This window comes from Oenanthe melanoleuca, chromosome Z (assembly GCF_029582105.1).
Source record: "Oenanthe melanoleuca isolate GR-GAL-2019-014 chromosome Z, OMel1.0, whole genome shotgun sequence".
NCBI lineage: Eukaryota > Metazoa > Chordata > Aves > Passeriformes > Muscicapidae > Oenanthe > Oenanthe melanoleuca.
This window is the reverse complement of record NC_079362.1, coordinates 9966382-9983756: the sequence shown is the minus strand read 5'-3', so window position 1 is coordinate 9983756 and position 17375 is coordinate 9966382. Positions and strand designations below refer to the sequence as shown.

General features: G+C 38.9%; 1 protein-coding gene across 1 annotated transcript in view; it reads right to left on the bottom strand.

The window, feature by feature from the left end:
- The window catches only part of MEGF10 (multiple EGF like domains 10), an 86238-nt gene that overhangs the window by 65351 nt on the left and 3512 nt on the right, over positions 1 to 17375 (bottom strand). Inside the window, exon 2 of the mRNA XM_056514393.1 lies at positions 2349 to 2480. Within this exon, the coding sequence (XP_056370368.1) occupies positions 2349 to 2464 (116 nt within the window). The 5' untranslated portion in view covers positions 2465 to 2480. The remainder of the gene's footprint in view (positions 1 to 2348; positions 2481 to 17375) is intronic.

Here is a 17375-nt window from a genome sequence, read left to right as displayed (position 1 = left end):
TGTGTGTTCTCCTGCTGAAACTTTTATTAATGCAACTGAATAACTTGACAACTAGTTAAGGAGCCAGAAAATGAGGTTTCTTCTGTTATCACTCAAAATAGAAAAATAGGACTTTCTGAGAAATTTCTTGTAAAAACTGTATCTGAGCCTATAGGAAGACATCCAGTGCATTTAGATACTAAGCAAGTGTTAATACAGAAAACACCTGAGTAGTAATTACAGAAAAATTATATTGCAAGCATACCACCAAACATTCTATTCAGCAATCAGAAATTAATGAATATGAAGACCATACTTTCTTTTGCTTACTGGATAATTCTTAACAGAGAACCACCCACACCACACCCCCAGAAATACTATACGAAATCCTACTCTCATTTTTGTGCTGAATTACACAATTATACAGTGTTCTAGAAACAAATCCACACTGACAGCCTCCAAAGCTGTCAGTAGGGCAAGAGGAGCAGAGCCCTGTCGCAAAAGGGGAAAATATTGAATCATCCTAGAAAACTCTTCAAGAGGCTGTTTGTGCTGGCAGGCAGTCTTGGATTGCACAAGGAAGCTTGAAAATAGAGGAATGCGTGGCAAGCTCCTGCTGCAGGACTGATTCCCAGGATCAGCCAAAACACTAAATAGCCTGCTCAGCTCTCTCTCACTTCCACTCACACCCTCTCTGACCCCTGAACCCCCAATGCTGGGTGACAGCCACAGTCTCCTCATCCTGCTATCACCATCTACAAAGGGAAGCACATCCAGAGCAACTCACCCCTAATTGCACACACCCTACTCCCTGTTTTCCTGCATGAAGGCAAGCAGCCCTAATCCACCCAGCTGTCCCAGCCCAACAAAATATCACCGGGATGCTGGCACTTGCCTGAAGCTCAGTGCTCTTACCCTGAGACAGGGCACGCTCTACCCCTTCTCACAGTTCATTTGTAAAGTTTTGTTCATTTTAGTACTGAGTGAGGCTTATTTTTTATTTAAAGCACACAACAGTGCCAGTGGCAGTCGAGAGCTTCTGTCTGGGGCTTTGCCCTTTCATACTTCTGTCCCTTTGTCACCTGCTTTGGGCAGCAGCATGAATGTTTCACTTAGTTTATTTGGAGCTCTGCTCTATTTTGGAGACACAACACAAGAAGGAAAAAAAGTTCATGCAACAAAGTGAGCATGCTTGCTAGATGCATTTTTCGGCATATTTTTCCTTCTGCAGACTTTGATTAGCTTGTTTTAAGTTATATTATGCAGTGTAAATAGTTGTATTTGGGGTTTCTTTCTCATTTTGCTTTCACTACGTTGTAGCTTCCTCTCAAAACACTTTTACCTACAAAAACTGTAAACAAAGCACACATAATATTGGACAGTATCCACTAACATTGTAGACAAATGCCTGACTACTATGAACAGATATTTAATATAGTGACAACTTCATATACACATTGTTGTATGAACTCTACATAGCAGCTGAGGCACAGGTGCCAAATGCTTCACATGAAGCTCAGGCAAATTCCCAAGCAAAGTCCTAAAGTGCTGTGTTTGGTTTTTTTAATAGAGAGACTACATAAAACACGTAAATATAAATTTCAATTTCCTTAGTAAAGATTCAGCTAACAATCACAAATAAATGTACAGTGGCTTAGCTGCACTCCCCATGATGAAGCGTAAAACACAGTTTTACACTAAGTACAGGAAATACTGATGTCCTTAAGTGAACTGTGAAAATTAAGACTTTCTGGTGGACCAGCTGATCAATTACAGCATAACAATTCTAATGAGACCAGAAGTCTTGTTTTCACTATCACAACCTTTACACAAGGAAAGAAGTTCAGCATATGCTTGAGGCTCAACCTCTCCAACCCATTGTGGCATTTTGCAATTCACATGAAATTGGATGAACAAGCAGACCAACTACATTGATGATGAATTTCATTTTGCATGTTATAAATTTTTGAACCTCATCAAAATAATTAAACAACAAATCTTAATTCAGATCCTGTGAGTGCTGAATAGGAGAGAATCAGCATAATCAAATTTGGCCAAATTCCAATATGATTAATTATATTTTGCATATGTAAAACTTCTGTTTTTACTCACTTCTTGTACCCAGATAGTTGTGTAAGATTGCTAGTACCACTGTAGTGCTTTTTTGCATCCTAACACCCAATGCAATGATGCATTTCAGCCCAGTGTTAAATAATCTTTTAATCACCTGCCCATACAGTAAAGTGATTTTTCCCTCATTTTCAAATTCAACTAAAAGCCTTCAATAATTTGAAGCATGCCAAGTAAAGTAAAGCAAAATCATTACACTGGAATTTACGCCACCTATTCTTCCTAAACGCATGTCTTACCTTTCCCAGTGGCTACACACATTGGGATCTTCCAGATTCAAAGACACAGCTGAACCCATCCAGTGGTACAGGAGTATGACAGGGAAGCCAAAAAAGGAGTTGAAATGAAGAACCATCTTTCCAAAGATATGACTGTGAGGAAAAAAATTAATACTTTAATAATATTATACATAATATAAAGTAGCTAATAATGTTGACCCATCCTGTAGTCAACATAAGGCAAGGAGCAGTTAAAAGAACACACATTGCTTGCCCAGCAGCAGCAATACCATGCCCATTTTTGAAGAAGAACCCAAATAGAGCATTTTCACATGAGGTCAGCTGGTGGACAAACTGCATCTCAGAGGTCCTGCTGTTCTCTCCAGCTGCCCACCAGACTGGGTGTGCTCAGCCAGGCTCTGCCCACTCTGACAGCCAGAGCTGAGGTTTGGAATAAAGGCTGGTACTTGCTCAAGACCTCAAGAATGGGGAGGCTCAGCTGTGTCACAGCACCAAGCACGTCCCTCATTTTCAGGAAGGGTTTGTGCCTCTCCTCATGCTCCCCCATGGCCAACACAGCATCTCATGTCACCCTGCACAGTCACTGCGCTTTAAACTTGAATCCCCTATATTTAATTCCCCGTCCTCAGCTGGCTGTACAGTTTCCAAACAAAATAAACATTCATTAAAGAAAGCTGTTGTAGTAACACGAAGGTCTAAGAAGATTACCCTAACACTTTTACTGAGCAAATTATTTTAATTTGCATGCTGAAACATTCTTAATCCAACTGGTCATTAATCCAGAAATGCCTGAATGAATGCTATTAATATGTAATTTATTTGTAATGACTTAGGCTACGTTTCTGTTTCAGTGAACATTTGACCTTATTTCCTCACTTACACATCATTTCTAACATTATGCAGAGAACAAAAAAAATTAGGTCCTTGAGTCTAATCTATAGTATAATGAGAAAATAATTTCTAATAAATATGTTTGATTTAATAAAAATCTTTTAACAAAGTAAATTAACCCAGAATTAGCAATTTCTTACTTTAGATATTATGGAATAGATGAGAAAAAACATCACAGGGCCATGGAATAAAAAAGAGTCAAAATAATCTTACTTAACTTTTACTTCAAAAGTCAACATAAAAAAACTCACAACAAGAAACTATGATATTTAAGCATCTGAAGATACAGAGATGATCACATTTTGCTAAATTGTTCTTGGAAAGTCAGGCTACTGAAAGATATTCCATGGTCTCTAGCTATTTCTCTGCGTGAAGTAGTCAGTGTGCATTTATTTAAAGAGCAGCTGTATTTTCAGCTAATAACTGCAGTCAAGTGGTGATTTCATTGAAAATACTCTGATTAAGCAGACTGTAAATGGTATTTCCTTTTTTTTTCTTTTATTCTCAACTTCAGCAACTTTCCTTTTGCAGGATACATTTAACAAAATTTAAAATAAAAAAAAAATAAATTGTGTGAACTCCCCAGAGTAAAACTTGATTGCATTCCAGATCTTTTGCCTAATTATTAAGGAAAATCAAAACAGAAAATCAGTACAGCTGATTAGCATTGCTAAAGTGTTGATATTAGCAATAAAAGATGTAGATGACTCATTTTAGTCTTGCTGCCTATGGTTTGCACCAAGAAAAACCATCAGAGATTTAATTTTTCATACCATATATCGCTTAAATTATCTCACCCAATAACACAAGAGTATTTTCATTATCTACACGTACACAGAACCTGTAGTTTAAGTACTGAAAATGCTCCTTTTGAGGAATGCTTTCCCTCTAATGCAAATTAGTACATATATGAGAAAAAACCCAACAAATTTAAGCTCATCCTTGGTGTTTCACCACCAGGACTTCCACAACAGAGCACTAAAATCTTATTGTCTGTCAACTTTTTCTACAGCATTTGAGGCAAAATTTCTTGTTGAAAAAGCTGTATCTTTATTCCTACTTTGGGCAAGAACTTTAGGCAGGTCCAGTGTCTGTTCAGGTCAGACTTCTATTTCCCTAAACTTTAATCTAGGCCTATGATCTAAAAAATTTAACAGAAAAGCAGTGCAGCTCCATGAAACAACTGTAGAGTACTTCCCTAAATCTCTATAAACTAATTAAGGAAATTTAATTTGTTATATATCTATTATATAAAAATCAGATAATCAATAACAGTCACATTAAAAAATTAACCTGATCACCTCAAGGTTTATTATAATTACTAACAAGCTCATATTTAAATGGTGTAGTAGGTGTACAAAATATAGTCCATTTAAATTACAGTACTCCCCTAAATTACATTTAAACTTGAGCAGCTACATGAGTTGCATTTGTCTCACCAGTACACTGATGAAAAATCTTGTAGATGCACTATAGAAATACTGACAGTTAACCATTAACACCCAATATCTGAGATTTTTAGGCACTTTTTCTGCCACTATCAACTGTGTTGACAGTTTTTATTTGGTTTGGGTTTTTTTCCCCATGTAGAGTTGAGCATCAAAACCAGAGAAAGAACAGATAACTAAACTAGGAAAAAAAAAAAAATAGAACCAAACAAAAAAAACCACACAAACAAAAAAACAAAACAAAACAAAACAAAAAGCCAAAAACCCCCTTTTTCTTTATAAGGTGAAAACTACGACATGCTTACAAATTAATCTCTTCATCTACCCAGAGCAGAGCCACAGGCAAAACTGAGGGCACATATCTCCCTCAGACTTGTTGAAATAATAATTTGTTGTAAATAATTACAGGTGGAACTGGGGGGTGGGGCAGCAGGAGAAAGTATGATGGATACCATAAAACAAGTGAAGATTGCTCAAGGCTGCAAACAAATTTTTTAGTCAGCATTATCAAATGCTGCCAGAGAATTAACCAGGATTTGAACTGCATGAGCAACAGAGAACAACACGACACAGTTGCTAACATGACATAATGGACGCAAGACCAAGGGAAATGCTGATGCAGCTTTCCCATTACTGTTGCAAAAGCATTTTTACCAATGAAACATGAAAAACGCAGCAGGAACGAGCCATTTAGAAGACTAACTCCAGAGTAGTGAGAGCCTTTCCTACTCTGTGGTGGCATCTCAAAGGTTTTATAGCACTCAGTCCTGCCTTTCTGCAAGGATAGGGCACAGGGACATCAAAACATTTTCTGAGCTGCAAGCCCATGGGCTATTCTTAATTGCACTGACATGGCACCAACCTGGAAGCGCTACTTAAAAAAAAAAAAAAAAACCAAAATCTTCTCTGTCCATCATAGTTTTCTTCAAATTTCAGACTGAACTGCAAACCAGTCCTCGAGGTGTCCTCGCTTTCACTCTCTCCAGAGCACCTCACACAGACTTGGTGACTGCAACTGGAAATTACAGCTCCATGTGAGATAAAAGAGTTTTTGTAAACGTTTTTGGGTGAAGAATTGTTTGGACTCCTACAGAGTCTTTTCCATAACAGTCTTCACTAGTGAGGCACAGCTCCTCTACAAGGGACACAATTTGCTTATAAAAACATCTCTCATGACTGATGTCATGCAGAGCAAAATTTGAATCTGACCTAATCTTGTCAATGATGATTAATCCTGTGTTACCTTCCGTGAAAAAAAAAACACCCATGACTGATTGCTTTTATTGATTACATTAGAGAATTAATGGATGTAGAGCAGAAGGCATTTTCCCTTTGGAAATCAGTAAATCACTTTGACACTTTGTCACGAGAAATCTCACTTATAAAGCAAATACAAAATAACCTGAATTTGGACCATTATCCCAGAGACCCTAGGCTGGCTGAAGATGTACAGTCACAGCAAATGGACCCTGACTGATCTTTTCCCAAATTCTCCAAGCATGTCACTTCAAAGGTAGCACTGACTGTCACTGTCATGGGGAGCTCAGGAAAGACCAAGCTGGTGGGGCTGAGACTCTGCCTGACAGAAAACGTGTGGGATCTGCCCACAGCCACCATGAGAGTTTGCTAAAGCATAACCCAATAGTGCCCTAAACTGAAGTGCCCTAAATTTTCACACCCTCCATGATTAGAGATTATAAGAGCTCTTCTTAATGCAGCTTAACCAGATCTGACCCTCCTCACTTGTGCTGCTTTACTTTCACACCTCACTGTGAAACAGACTGATACAGCTGGAGAGTCCAAAAGTGTTGAAGATGTGCTAAGCATGTGATATGGGAAAAACAACTCATTTAGACTGGTGTCTGAAGAATAACCAAATCAGAGGCTGAGTGTGCTGGAACAGGTCTCCTTGATGGAGACAGATACTGCTACTTTTCTGAAGTTACATTGCTAAGAAAAATAAATCAGCAATCAATTATCATTTTTCTTTATTTATTAGACTAGATAGTTTTTATTTTACAGTCTCTCTTTAGTTATCAGAGGCTTCTAAGAAAATGAGGTTTATGTTATCACAGTGTTTGTCTGCGTGTTTTGGCCTCATGCCCAATAACTTGTAAATTTATTGGTCATTTAAACTGGAAGCAAGAGAGGGGAAGAAGTCTTGAATTGTGGAGTTCCAGAGAATCAAGTGATAATACACAAGTCTGGAGGAGACCAGGCTTTATTTTCCCCTAAGTGATGGAATTACTAGTTTTGAAAGCTACAGCATCACAGTCATTTAATTAATACTATTTCACAAAGTGCGTCTCTCTACCATTCCTACTACATGTAAATGCAGTAATACATGACTTGATCTTAAATAACAGAGAGCACCCTTCAAACTAGTATTAAAATTGTAAAGTGGAGTAAATTTTGAAGTAAATTTTGGAGTTAAACTGTATTTTTTGTTGGTTTTTTTTTTCTACTTAAACACAAACATTTTCTGGTGGAAACCTGGAGAGGTTGGGAGCAACCTCTTGGATTGTAATTACAAGCACAGAATGAAATAAGGTAAATGCAAACATGGGAGGAAACATAAAACTTTACCACTCAGCAAATATGTGGATTTGCACTAATGCCACACAGTTTGAGATGTGCCAGATAGCATGGATCATGCTGCAGCAAAGACCCAAAAGCTTGGGAATATCGCAACAAGGTCCTCAAGGACTCTGTCCTTCCCTGCAGAACAGTCTGCAGTATCTTTTACAAGACCTGTTCTTACTGCAGAAGATCACACGAGAGTTTCCTCTAGGAGCTGTCCTCTTGAAAAGCAAGATTCTCTTTGACCCACTGACTTCACTTTCTGCCACTGAGTGAGAGTTCCTGAAGCTGGTAAGCTGGCAGGGACCAAATATCCACTTACCAGCCCTCCCTCAAATTAGCACTAAAAGGGCAGGAAAAGACAGCCTACACAAGGCAAGGAGGCACGGTAAAGACAATACCAGCATGCCAGATATTTTGCAGATGGAGTCATCATTATTCCTCAGAGGAAGGCTGCCAAACATCACAAACATGGGGTTACTTCACTGTAGCTGTCATTGTCTGCTAAATTAGGCCCTTTCACCTAAAAGCATTTTGTTTTTTTCCAGACAGATAGCAAGTATGTTGAACCATTAAAGCTACCTATAGCCCATGGTATTGTATGTTTAAAGATTAATTCCATGGGACGTCAGCAGGACAAGCTGTCAAAAAAACTTTGGTTAAATGGGCCCCCCTTTCTCCCCACACACAGATGAAAATTTACCAAATAAAAACAGTTTAAGCTGTAGAATCCAAACCAAAGTTTCTGAAAAAGCACACTTTGAGAAGATGAACTAGCACCTTGAACATAAATCCTGATATGCTTCTTTTACACAAGACATTTCAGGTGAAACATAAAAAACTATGCCAGGTCCATGCACAGATAGCACCTCTCAGCCTTAGGCATCTTTCCCAGGGCGGATGTTGAGAGTTAACAGTTAGCTGTCAGCAGAAAAGGCAAATAACATATAATTCAATAAAGTCTATACAGTACAGGCTTGAGACAGAAATCATATCCCCCCTCTGCTTTTCCCTCCTCCTCTTTCTTTTTTTTTTAAATCAATATATTTAAAAATATTTTTTCAAATAATGTGTTTCTTACTGAAACATCTCTTTATATTAACCCCAGGTCTATTTTAATAGTATAGGTGAAGACTATAAGATTAAGTAAAAATGGCTGAATGCATGTGTTTAAGGAGAATTATTTCTGAAATTAGGTATTACTAGCATGCATGAAAACTTTATAATAGAGTAACATGACAAAGATATCAAACATATCAAACTTTTGTTGTAGTCCCTCAGCTATATACCATATAGATTTCTATTAGTTGTTTTTTTTTCCCTAATTGGAATCACAAAAAAAGGACATTGCACTCATGGATGTAACTGTGAAAACTTTGTGGTTGCTGACAAGTTGCCTGGGACAATCCTGTGGTTGCCTAAATACACCAATGCCCTGGTTCCACTGCAATGGAAATTATCATTCATGGTTTTACCCTCTCTTGAATTTTTTGTGACTCCCTCTTTTCCTATAACCAGCTTTCCAGACACCTTGTCACTTCCAGTTTACTGCCAGGATATAAAAGAGAACAATCAAAAGCCTCAGATAATTACTTCAGCTTCCTTTGCAATTTAGGATCAATTTCAAATGTGCCCACCTTCCTTAAAAGTCTTCTGCTTTTCAGCCCTCTTTGAAGACAGCTTGTTTCCTTCCCTCCTCCATCACATGCATGCTCTCTTTTCCACATACATTTTCATCATACATTAGATTCTTCTCTTTCCTAGACACAGCCTCTGTTATCACTCGCAAAATTCTTCAGTCTGCAGATCCCTGCACTTGTCACAGCCTTTCACTGCACTCTTCTATTATGAAAATCAGACATATGAACTCCTGCATTTATTTATAACTTCTACCTGTTAGTAAGATGCTATAATTTGTGAAAAAATTTCCTGGAAAGACTGCTTCAGTACCTTTGCCTCTGTAAATCATTGATTGAAAAACCATTTTGCATGTAACACCCAGCAGAAAATAAAGTTGTCTTTCCAGCTAGCTCCTGAGTTCCGGAGTTCTGATTTACACCAAGCATTACACTCCTGTAAATCTTTATCACAGCTTACAAACATCACTTTCCAAATGATCTGCTTTAAAAACCAAAATTAATTAATTCTGATGCCATTTCCCCTTAATAGCTTCTGAAACATTTCAATGCATTACGGATCAGTTTTTCCACCTCCAGCAATTAAAGTATCTGTAATTCACTGCACAAAGCCTCACATGCTACCACCACCCTACAAAGAAAATTCAAAACATTTTAGCAGAAGAATGGGGAACATAAAAGGGTTTCCTTTGACAGTTTGTTCACTCACTTCTGTCTTTTATTTTGGTTATTTGCAGAGGTTGGAATGGATGTAGTACTACTGCACTCAGAGCGGAAAACAGAAGAACACAATTCACAACTCAAAGTGACTGGTTAATTCTATTTTTTTAACAAACCACAATTAAAGGGATAAATCCTATCTTCATTTAAGTCTTGAAGAACTTCTGCCTTGAAGAACTTTCACAGGGTTTACAGCACAATCTCAAGAGCCTATAGAGTGAGCAACATGCAAAAAATGTTTGCACAGTAAACTGGCTTAAACACATTACATCCTCTATAAATAAATTTAAAACCATGTTTGCAGTTGTGCAATTCTATTATTTAGTCTCCCTATCTGACAACAGAGAAAAAAAAAATTCCTGGGGTGAAATGAAACTTTGCCAGGTACCAGTGGTGTTTGCAAGTTTTCTGCAACTGAGGATGTATAAACAGGCAAGTGAACATACACAGGTATAAACTGGTTCAATACACTCCAAGAGTATCAGCTGAAACTGTAGGACAAGATGCTGTGCTTGAATGAATAAATAAAACCTCCAAGAAATAAAACTGCTACCAACACTTGCGGCAAGCAGTAAATGAGAAGATTCTTTCTAAGAATGACCAAGTAAACAACTTCGTATTTTATGCAACAGAGTAATTTCATAGCAAAGCTTCCTGTTCTGATTTTTATCAGTTTCTCATACCATAAATTTTAGGGCACCTCAAATCATTAAATTAATTTTGTCTAATGATGACTCAGAGGCCTTTGAAAAAAGTGCCCAATAAATCAGCAGAAGAAATTAATGACGGCAAATGCCTTAGAAGCTCCAACAATCAGAAAACTTTTTTAGGTTGCAATTATTACTGTTTTTCAAGAAAGTTTCTCTTAATTTAATGTGTTAATTTATCTGGGTTACAGATTATCTGAAACATTTTTAAATGCCTGCTGCTGATTTCATTTGAGGGCAATTTGAACCCAGTAGAATCAAGATCACGTTTTTATCAACTTGAACACAAAGCCCTAAATCCCACAAAATATTATCCTTCATGACACATGTTGACTTCTTTAAGCCTGTACCTCTTTGCAGTGTGCAAAAAGACAGCAGTAGCACAAGCACCTATTTGTCACACAAAAATGGTCTGTTCATATCATTGTCTGACAAAGCACCTTTAGTAACAAGGCACCCTATTCAGAGATCTAATTTCTGCAGACATTTGTATGCCAAATTAAAAAAAAAAAATCTCTATGATGGTGGGTTTAATGAGGTACTCTGTTATTCTCTGTAATAAAAATTAAACGAGAGAGACAGAATTCTTCAGCTCAATTGCCACATCTGTTATTAAGCACTTTACTTTGATTGACTGGAGTGTATGTGTCAGAGACTGTGCCAGAAAACAGACAAACTTTGTAAAGCAGACTTATAACTTATAGCCCAACTGGCACTAGCACCGTCTCTGTTACAGCTTCTGCTGCCTCTCAGTTAAAACTACAGGAACGTTGGCCTCAGTTCAGTCATTTATTAAAAATTAAAGTAAGTAAGTATTGCAAATTGTGCTTCCTTTTAATTTTTTTTTTTCCTTTCTTAAGGTAAATTAAAAGCAGTCCCTATTTTCAGAAGGAAGAGCAGTGATTACCTGAATGCATGAATGTGTCATCTCTCATTAATGGATGAGAAAGATATAGCAACCCAGAATCTAGAAATTACACAATTACACCACATGAAATGTCACATTCAGTGGTGCATCTGCTGCCTTATTTTGCCAGCAGATGAGCAAAGGACTGGGGAGACTGTGACAAATGGCACATCATTTGCAGAGGAACTGGACAATCACAGTGAGGGAGCTCCTAGGAAGACCAAAAATGGAATGGGCACTCTCCTCTGATCTGTATGGAAACTTGTCACGAAATCTGAACTCGGGAACTGCCTTTCTCTGAAATCCATATATCGTGACACCTGGTGAAAACCCCAGGTATCTTGAGCTGGCCAATAACTGGTTTTATGACCAGCTGATTTTCTTTCGGCTCTAGAACCCAAATTCTTAGCATCTATTGTCCTGACACAGCAAAATGACACTTTCTCCCTCAACTAACTTATTTTTCCCAATTTCACACAGGCTTTCTACCAAGAGCACAGCAATGTATGTTGCTATAGTAAGCATGAAGACAGACAGGCCAGATGTAATATTGCTGAAAACTACATTTCATCCACTTCACCCAGTAAGGAGCAAGAGAGTATTTGACCTTCCTTACACATTCTCTCTGCTGCTCCAGAGAACACAAAGAAAGTTAAAAACATGTGTGGAAGAGGAATAAAAACTGCACCAATACCCATTGCCTTCTCTCCTGAAAGGCAGAAGGATGTTTCTGTGCTGGAAGCTGAAACAAAGCTGTTCACCATGAGCTGGGCAAGCCTGACCAACCTGTCAGCTGTCCGCTGAACTAATCCATGTATAAATCTTTCTTCTCTCTGAAGGGCAGACTGGGACATTCTAAGTCTCCCCCTCCAGGAGAGCAAGTGACTGTTTTTTGGAAGGAGTCTGCCCCAGTGGGTGAGACAAGCCAGGGCAGATGCTCTTTGTCACTGTCTGAAGGTTTTTGTTGTGCTCTCAGGAGTTCAAGGTTGCTCCACACTATAAGGACGTCCAGGAAGTCTCCACACAGCTCTCTACTTTGAGATCTCTTTTCTTTTGCAAATATATGTTTTCCCTCAATATAGTGAGTCCAGCAAACTATAGCACTCATTTAAGCACATTTATTAGATACACATTATGTAATAATCTCACATACAGTATTTTAATTGACGTAACTCCCTACAAGATCTACAACACTTCTTCTAACACTGCCTTTTGTTCTTGAGGCTACTCTTAATAACCACTCTGTACATGGAAAGTATTTGGCTCCAGTCTAAGTGTTTCATCTTGTTTCACAAAACAAGTCAACAGGAGAGCTAAGAACAGAATTTAGGTCTGCTAGTCTCCATTTTCAACACACTCTCAGAACCCATGCCTCCAGTCTGATATTCTGCCGCAGTGGCAATGACATGACCATTGTGCTTATGGTAATAACTGGGTGTAGCAAATCATGAAATACAGACTTCTGGTTCCTAAATATTTACAAACGAACCACCACACCCAATGTCATGACTGAGAATTTTTTTTACGGATTTGGGTCACCTCTGCAGAGGCCGATAATGCCCTCTTGTCAGTCTGCTTTTTGGCTTGTTTTTCCCACTGGTGCTCTTGTTGGAAACAGCAATGAAGAAAAACACACACATTTGCTTAAGAGAAAACATCAGTGTACTAAAGCTTTGCTATTTCCCTGGGGATGGGCCAGATGCAACAGAAAGCAGGGTAATTTTCAAAAGTCTATTGAGAGATTCCCACAAGAGAAGAAGATAAAGTTTAAAGTGTTTATCTAGAAAGCAGGCTCCAGAAATGTTACTCAGTGGCACTAGATATCTTTGGAGTGAATGCCACGGATTTCTATTTAATTCCAAAAAAACCCCTTATGCAGACCAAGAGGTAGTAGCAGCAACCTCAGGCTTTCTCCACAACTTGTCTCATTGCTAGATGAGAAAGGGCATTTCCTCCCTGCATCCCAGCACTACTGTAGCAAAAAAGCCAAACAAAAAATCTCTGAAGATTGTCAAAATATGCACAGAAAGGTTGGCAATCTGCAAAAGCACAAAAAAATCTTCTCCTGCATACTGGTGGTGTAGACCAGAACCCCAAACTACTGCATCCTTTGAGGCTCACTCATCATGAATGCATATCCTGTCATCATTATTCATACATAATGCAAATTGGCATAAACTAGCGTTCAGCAAAAAAGAATGAAGCATATCTAAAAAGTGCATTAGAGTTGCAGAGGAATCATATTGTTCCAGAGAAGAGATTAAGTCTCACAGCTCTCTGAAATGGGTTATGGAGATGGAAAAATCTACTGACAAGAAGTGAGGATAACTAAAACAAGGAAATTTCTCTCTCGCTATGTCTTTGTTTTACTCTTTCAACAGCTACTCACCCAATCTTCTTATTCAATAATTAAAAATGCAGTCTTTTGTGGATTCAGAGTTTAAACAAGTTCCCTGGAAGTAGTGATTTTTTTTCTTCAGCACCATCTCTCTTTTAAAGTGATGGAGGCCTGTAGCATACCTGCACAGCAGAATCTGCAGTGTGTGGTGACTTTAATCCAAACTAACACTTAAGCACAAAGAGCACTCTCAGAAGAGTCCATCACACGGCAATTCTGCTTTTGTCTAAAAGAAAATTTAATTACATATTAAATGAGGCCAGTTGCTCTGGCTTTGGTGCAGACAGCTTTGGTATATTTGGATGACAGAGATGTGCATTTCTTCACAGATCCTGAAATGCATGAACAATGGGCCTGGCATCATGAACTTTAACTCAGTTACTCTGGAAGTTCAGTGATCTCACTTGAGTCATTCCTGGTTTACTCAATGCAAGTAAGAAAACTGGACCCTCAGCCTCTTTTAAAATAAAAGGTATACAGTTGAAAGAAATGAAACTAGCTAAAACTAATCTATTAAAAAAAAATAAACAGAAATTACATTCTTTGCAGACTCATAAAATCTTCATGAACTCTACCCCTGAATTTAAAATACACATTTCAATCTTATTGGCAGGTACTCTTCACAAACAGTTGTTATCTGCAATATCGGTCTGGGCAGGGGAGAAAAAAAAAGGAAGACGAAAGAAAAAAAATAATTTAAAATATCAAGTTACTTTTCACTTCCAAACAAGCCCGGCCACAGCTGTACATCAGCTTCCGAGCAACTGCTCTACAAACACACAACAGGCCTTCTGTCTTCCCACAGGGTTTGCTCGGGTCACCCGCAAGTGGTGTGGATTAAAAAGGCAGGAAAGCTCCATTACGGAGCAAGCAGAGGCACGAGTTGAATGGGGGAGTTGGTGGTGCTGCTGGTAAATATCCTGTCCAGTGCTCCGTCCCGAGGGGGCTCCCCCAGATATGGAGGAGCCCACACACAGCTCCAGAAAAAGGGGCCTAAATCATCATTCTGCTTTCATCCTTTCACTGTCTAGAAGGAGGAACTTAGGAGGGAAGGAGACCAGAGAGTTAGGTGGGCTTTTAATAGGCAAAAAGAGGATAATGAAAGAGGCAGCCTCTGATTTTCAGTGGTGACAGAGTGATGGATTCAGGCAGCTGGGTAGATTGCGAAATTTTTCTTATCGTAGGAAAACAGTGAAAAGGAGAAGTGACATACTGCAGTAGTTAGGGAGTAAGGCCAAACCTCCCTGCAGGGTGTGATCACCAGTAACTCTGGCCATCATCAGGTGCCACCTCCCATGTGCTGGAGAAGTCAATCCAGCCCTCAAGGCTGCAAAGGCAAACTAGTTGTTTTTAAACACCCTTCTAATTGAAGAGCTGTGCACTCCAGCTGCTGCATCTTATTTACTCAGTAGATTTCCGGCCCTGCTCCCTTTGGGACCAAGACTGCCACAGCTCACCTGTCAGGAACATTTCTTGGTGTATCAAGTGTTCTAGAACCCTTTGAAGAGGTTTATAAATCACCAAACAGATGCTTCCCACAAACACACATTGCCATTACTTGTGCTTAAGTTCCAGTGATCATGAGATATGTGTATTGACAGGCCAACGTGGTCCAAAATTCACTTTAGAGGAAACTAAAACATGCTCAAAAGCACACAGAAGGAAGCAATGGAGCGAAGAAGCAAAGCAAGTGGAAGATCCACTTGGCCCGTTGGCACACTCCATCTTATTCCCACTATGTCTGCTCTCAACGCTATCTTAGATGTTTTTTGCTGACTCTTGACAGCAGCTTCCAAAAAAACATAAACAAATCAATTATGTAATTTTGTACTTAAAACTTAACCAGACCTTGGTGTGCATACACAACAAACACACGTCTTTTTTCTCTTTTTTTAACATGAAAGTGTTTCCAGTGTGTTCACATTCTCAGGGTGATCAAGCTTGGTCTGACTACTGGCTTTTGGAGGATCTGATGCCAGTCAACCGTGCATAATGGCCTCTTTGTCTCACTGTCACATGAGCAGCATTGTGTTACAATCATTGTCACTCCGGGCTCAAACTGCAAGGCATGCTTTCACACAAAACACTCACTTTGGGGGCTCCTTTTGGCAGAGCCCTACGATCGAAACTCTTTTGCTGCTCCTTAGTTAATCAGCACCACAACGCTGAAACTTTAAAAGTCAGAATTCAAAAGCTCTCATCCAAATCAACCGATTATGAAACTTCTCTATGGGCCACATGAAGAGAGGGACAAGTAATGTAACACAGCCATCATTTATTTAAATCACTTTTTCTAAGCCCTATGACAGCAGAGAATTGTGCTCCAAAAAACAGTGGGGGATGGAAAAAAAAAAACCCTAGTCAAAGTTATCTGCACCTTGAACATTTTTCTCCAGTACTTCAGAAAAACGTCTGCAAGATTAAATCAAAACAACTCCACAGGACAAAGACAAGTGACTTGCCAGGTGACAATGTTATTTTACTGCTTGCTCTGTAAATCCTTTAAATTCACCCAACCCTTCCCATGCCAAAAAAAAAAAAAAAAAAAAAAAAAAAAAATAGATATGTTCAAGACTTCCACACATGAGAAACTACTAAAGTTGCTTTAAACATGCTGAACTCATTGAAACCATTTACAGATGTCTCTGTTTTCATTAATGGAAAGTATTCTCACAGGGCTGAGACCAAACCATGTTAATAACAACATCCTTCTGCCAGTACTGTCTCTTGAATAATTTTCTACTGGAAATTTTTGTCTTGTACAGCTACTCTTGAAATACAGTACTACTCACTCTGAAGAGGACTTACAGGACCTATCCCTGAAGGAAACAGGCACTGTGTGGGAAGAATTCATGACATAATGCCTGTGATGTGTGGAAAACTTTGAGAAGCAGTGGCTTCTTCCTGAAAGAAATGGGGTTGTGCACGGAACAATGAACTACGAGCTCATGCATCTTCTGTCAGGCTCATTTCTCTTTCCTTTGCAGTCCATCAAAGTAACATAACTTCTTCTGAGCCCTAGTTTGGTGTTCCGCCCTGGTACTGCCCACACATGTGCCAGGTGCTCTAAACACACATTACCCTCCTCTGGATAATATTTCTTTATTAAGCAGCCTGAGCCAGCCTTCCTCCCTCTCTACACCCTCCACTGCTGCTTTGAGCAGATCCTTTCAGATGAGTACTTTCCCAGAGAAACACCACCATGATGGATCAGGACCATCCTGGACAATTCTACCTAGACCACAAATCCCTACTGATCTCATCTTGTCCAGCCCGACAAATTCACCTTCTGCGTCATCCTAAGGTCATGACTTCTCTGAGATGCCTCTCGCCTTTCATGGTCTCTTCCCATGCCCAGCATTTCCAGTACTTTACAAGATGTTGGCCCTTTGTTTTGCAAGGCCAAAACAAATCAGCCATCATCAGCAGTACACTGGTATTACAAAAAATAGTTCTACTAAAAAAAGACCTACTATTGATCCCTTTAAATGTATGAATTTTCATTGACTTCTGATGAAAAATAACATGACTTCAGCTTGATCTGTCTTCATTATTTAATCGTCTCTCCTTATTTCCTCTTGCCTTTTGTCTTGGGGTTTAGATTATAAAAGGCAAGATCATTTTTTGCTATTGCTCTTGTGCTGTTGTACATCTCCTGTGGCTGCAGTGCTGGACACTAGAGCCATACAAGCTGCAGCTCTTTGTGCCAGTGATCCTAATTCAAAAATGACACACCTAA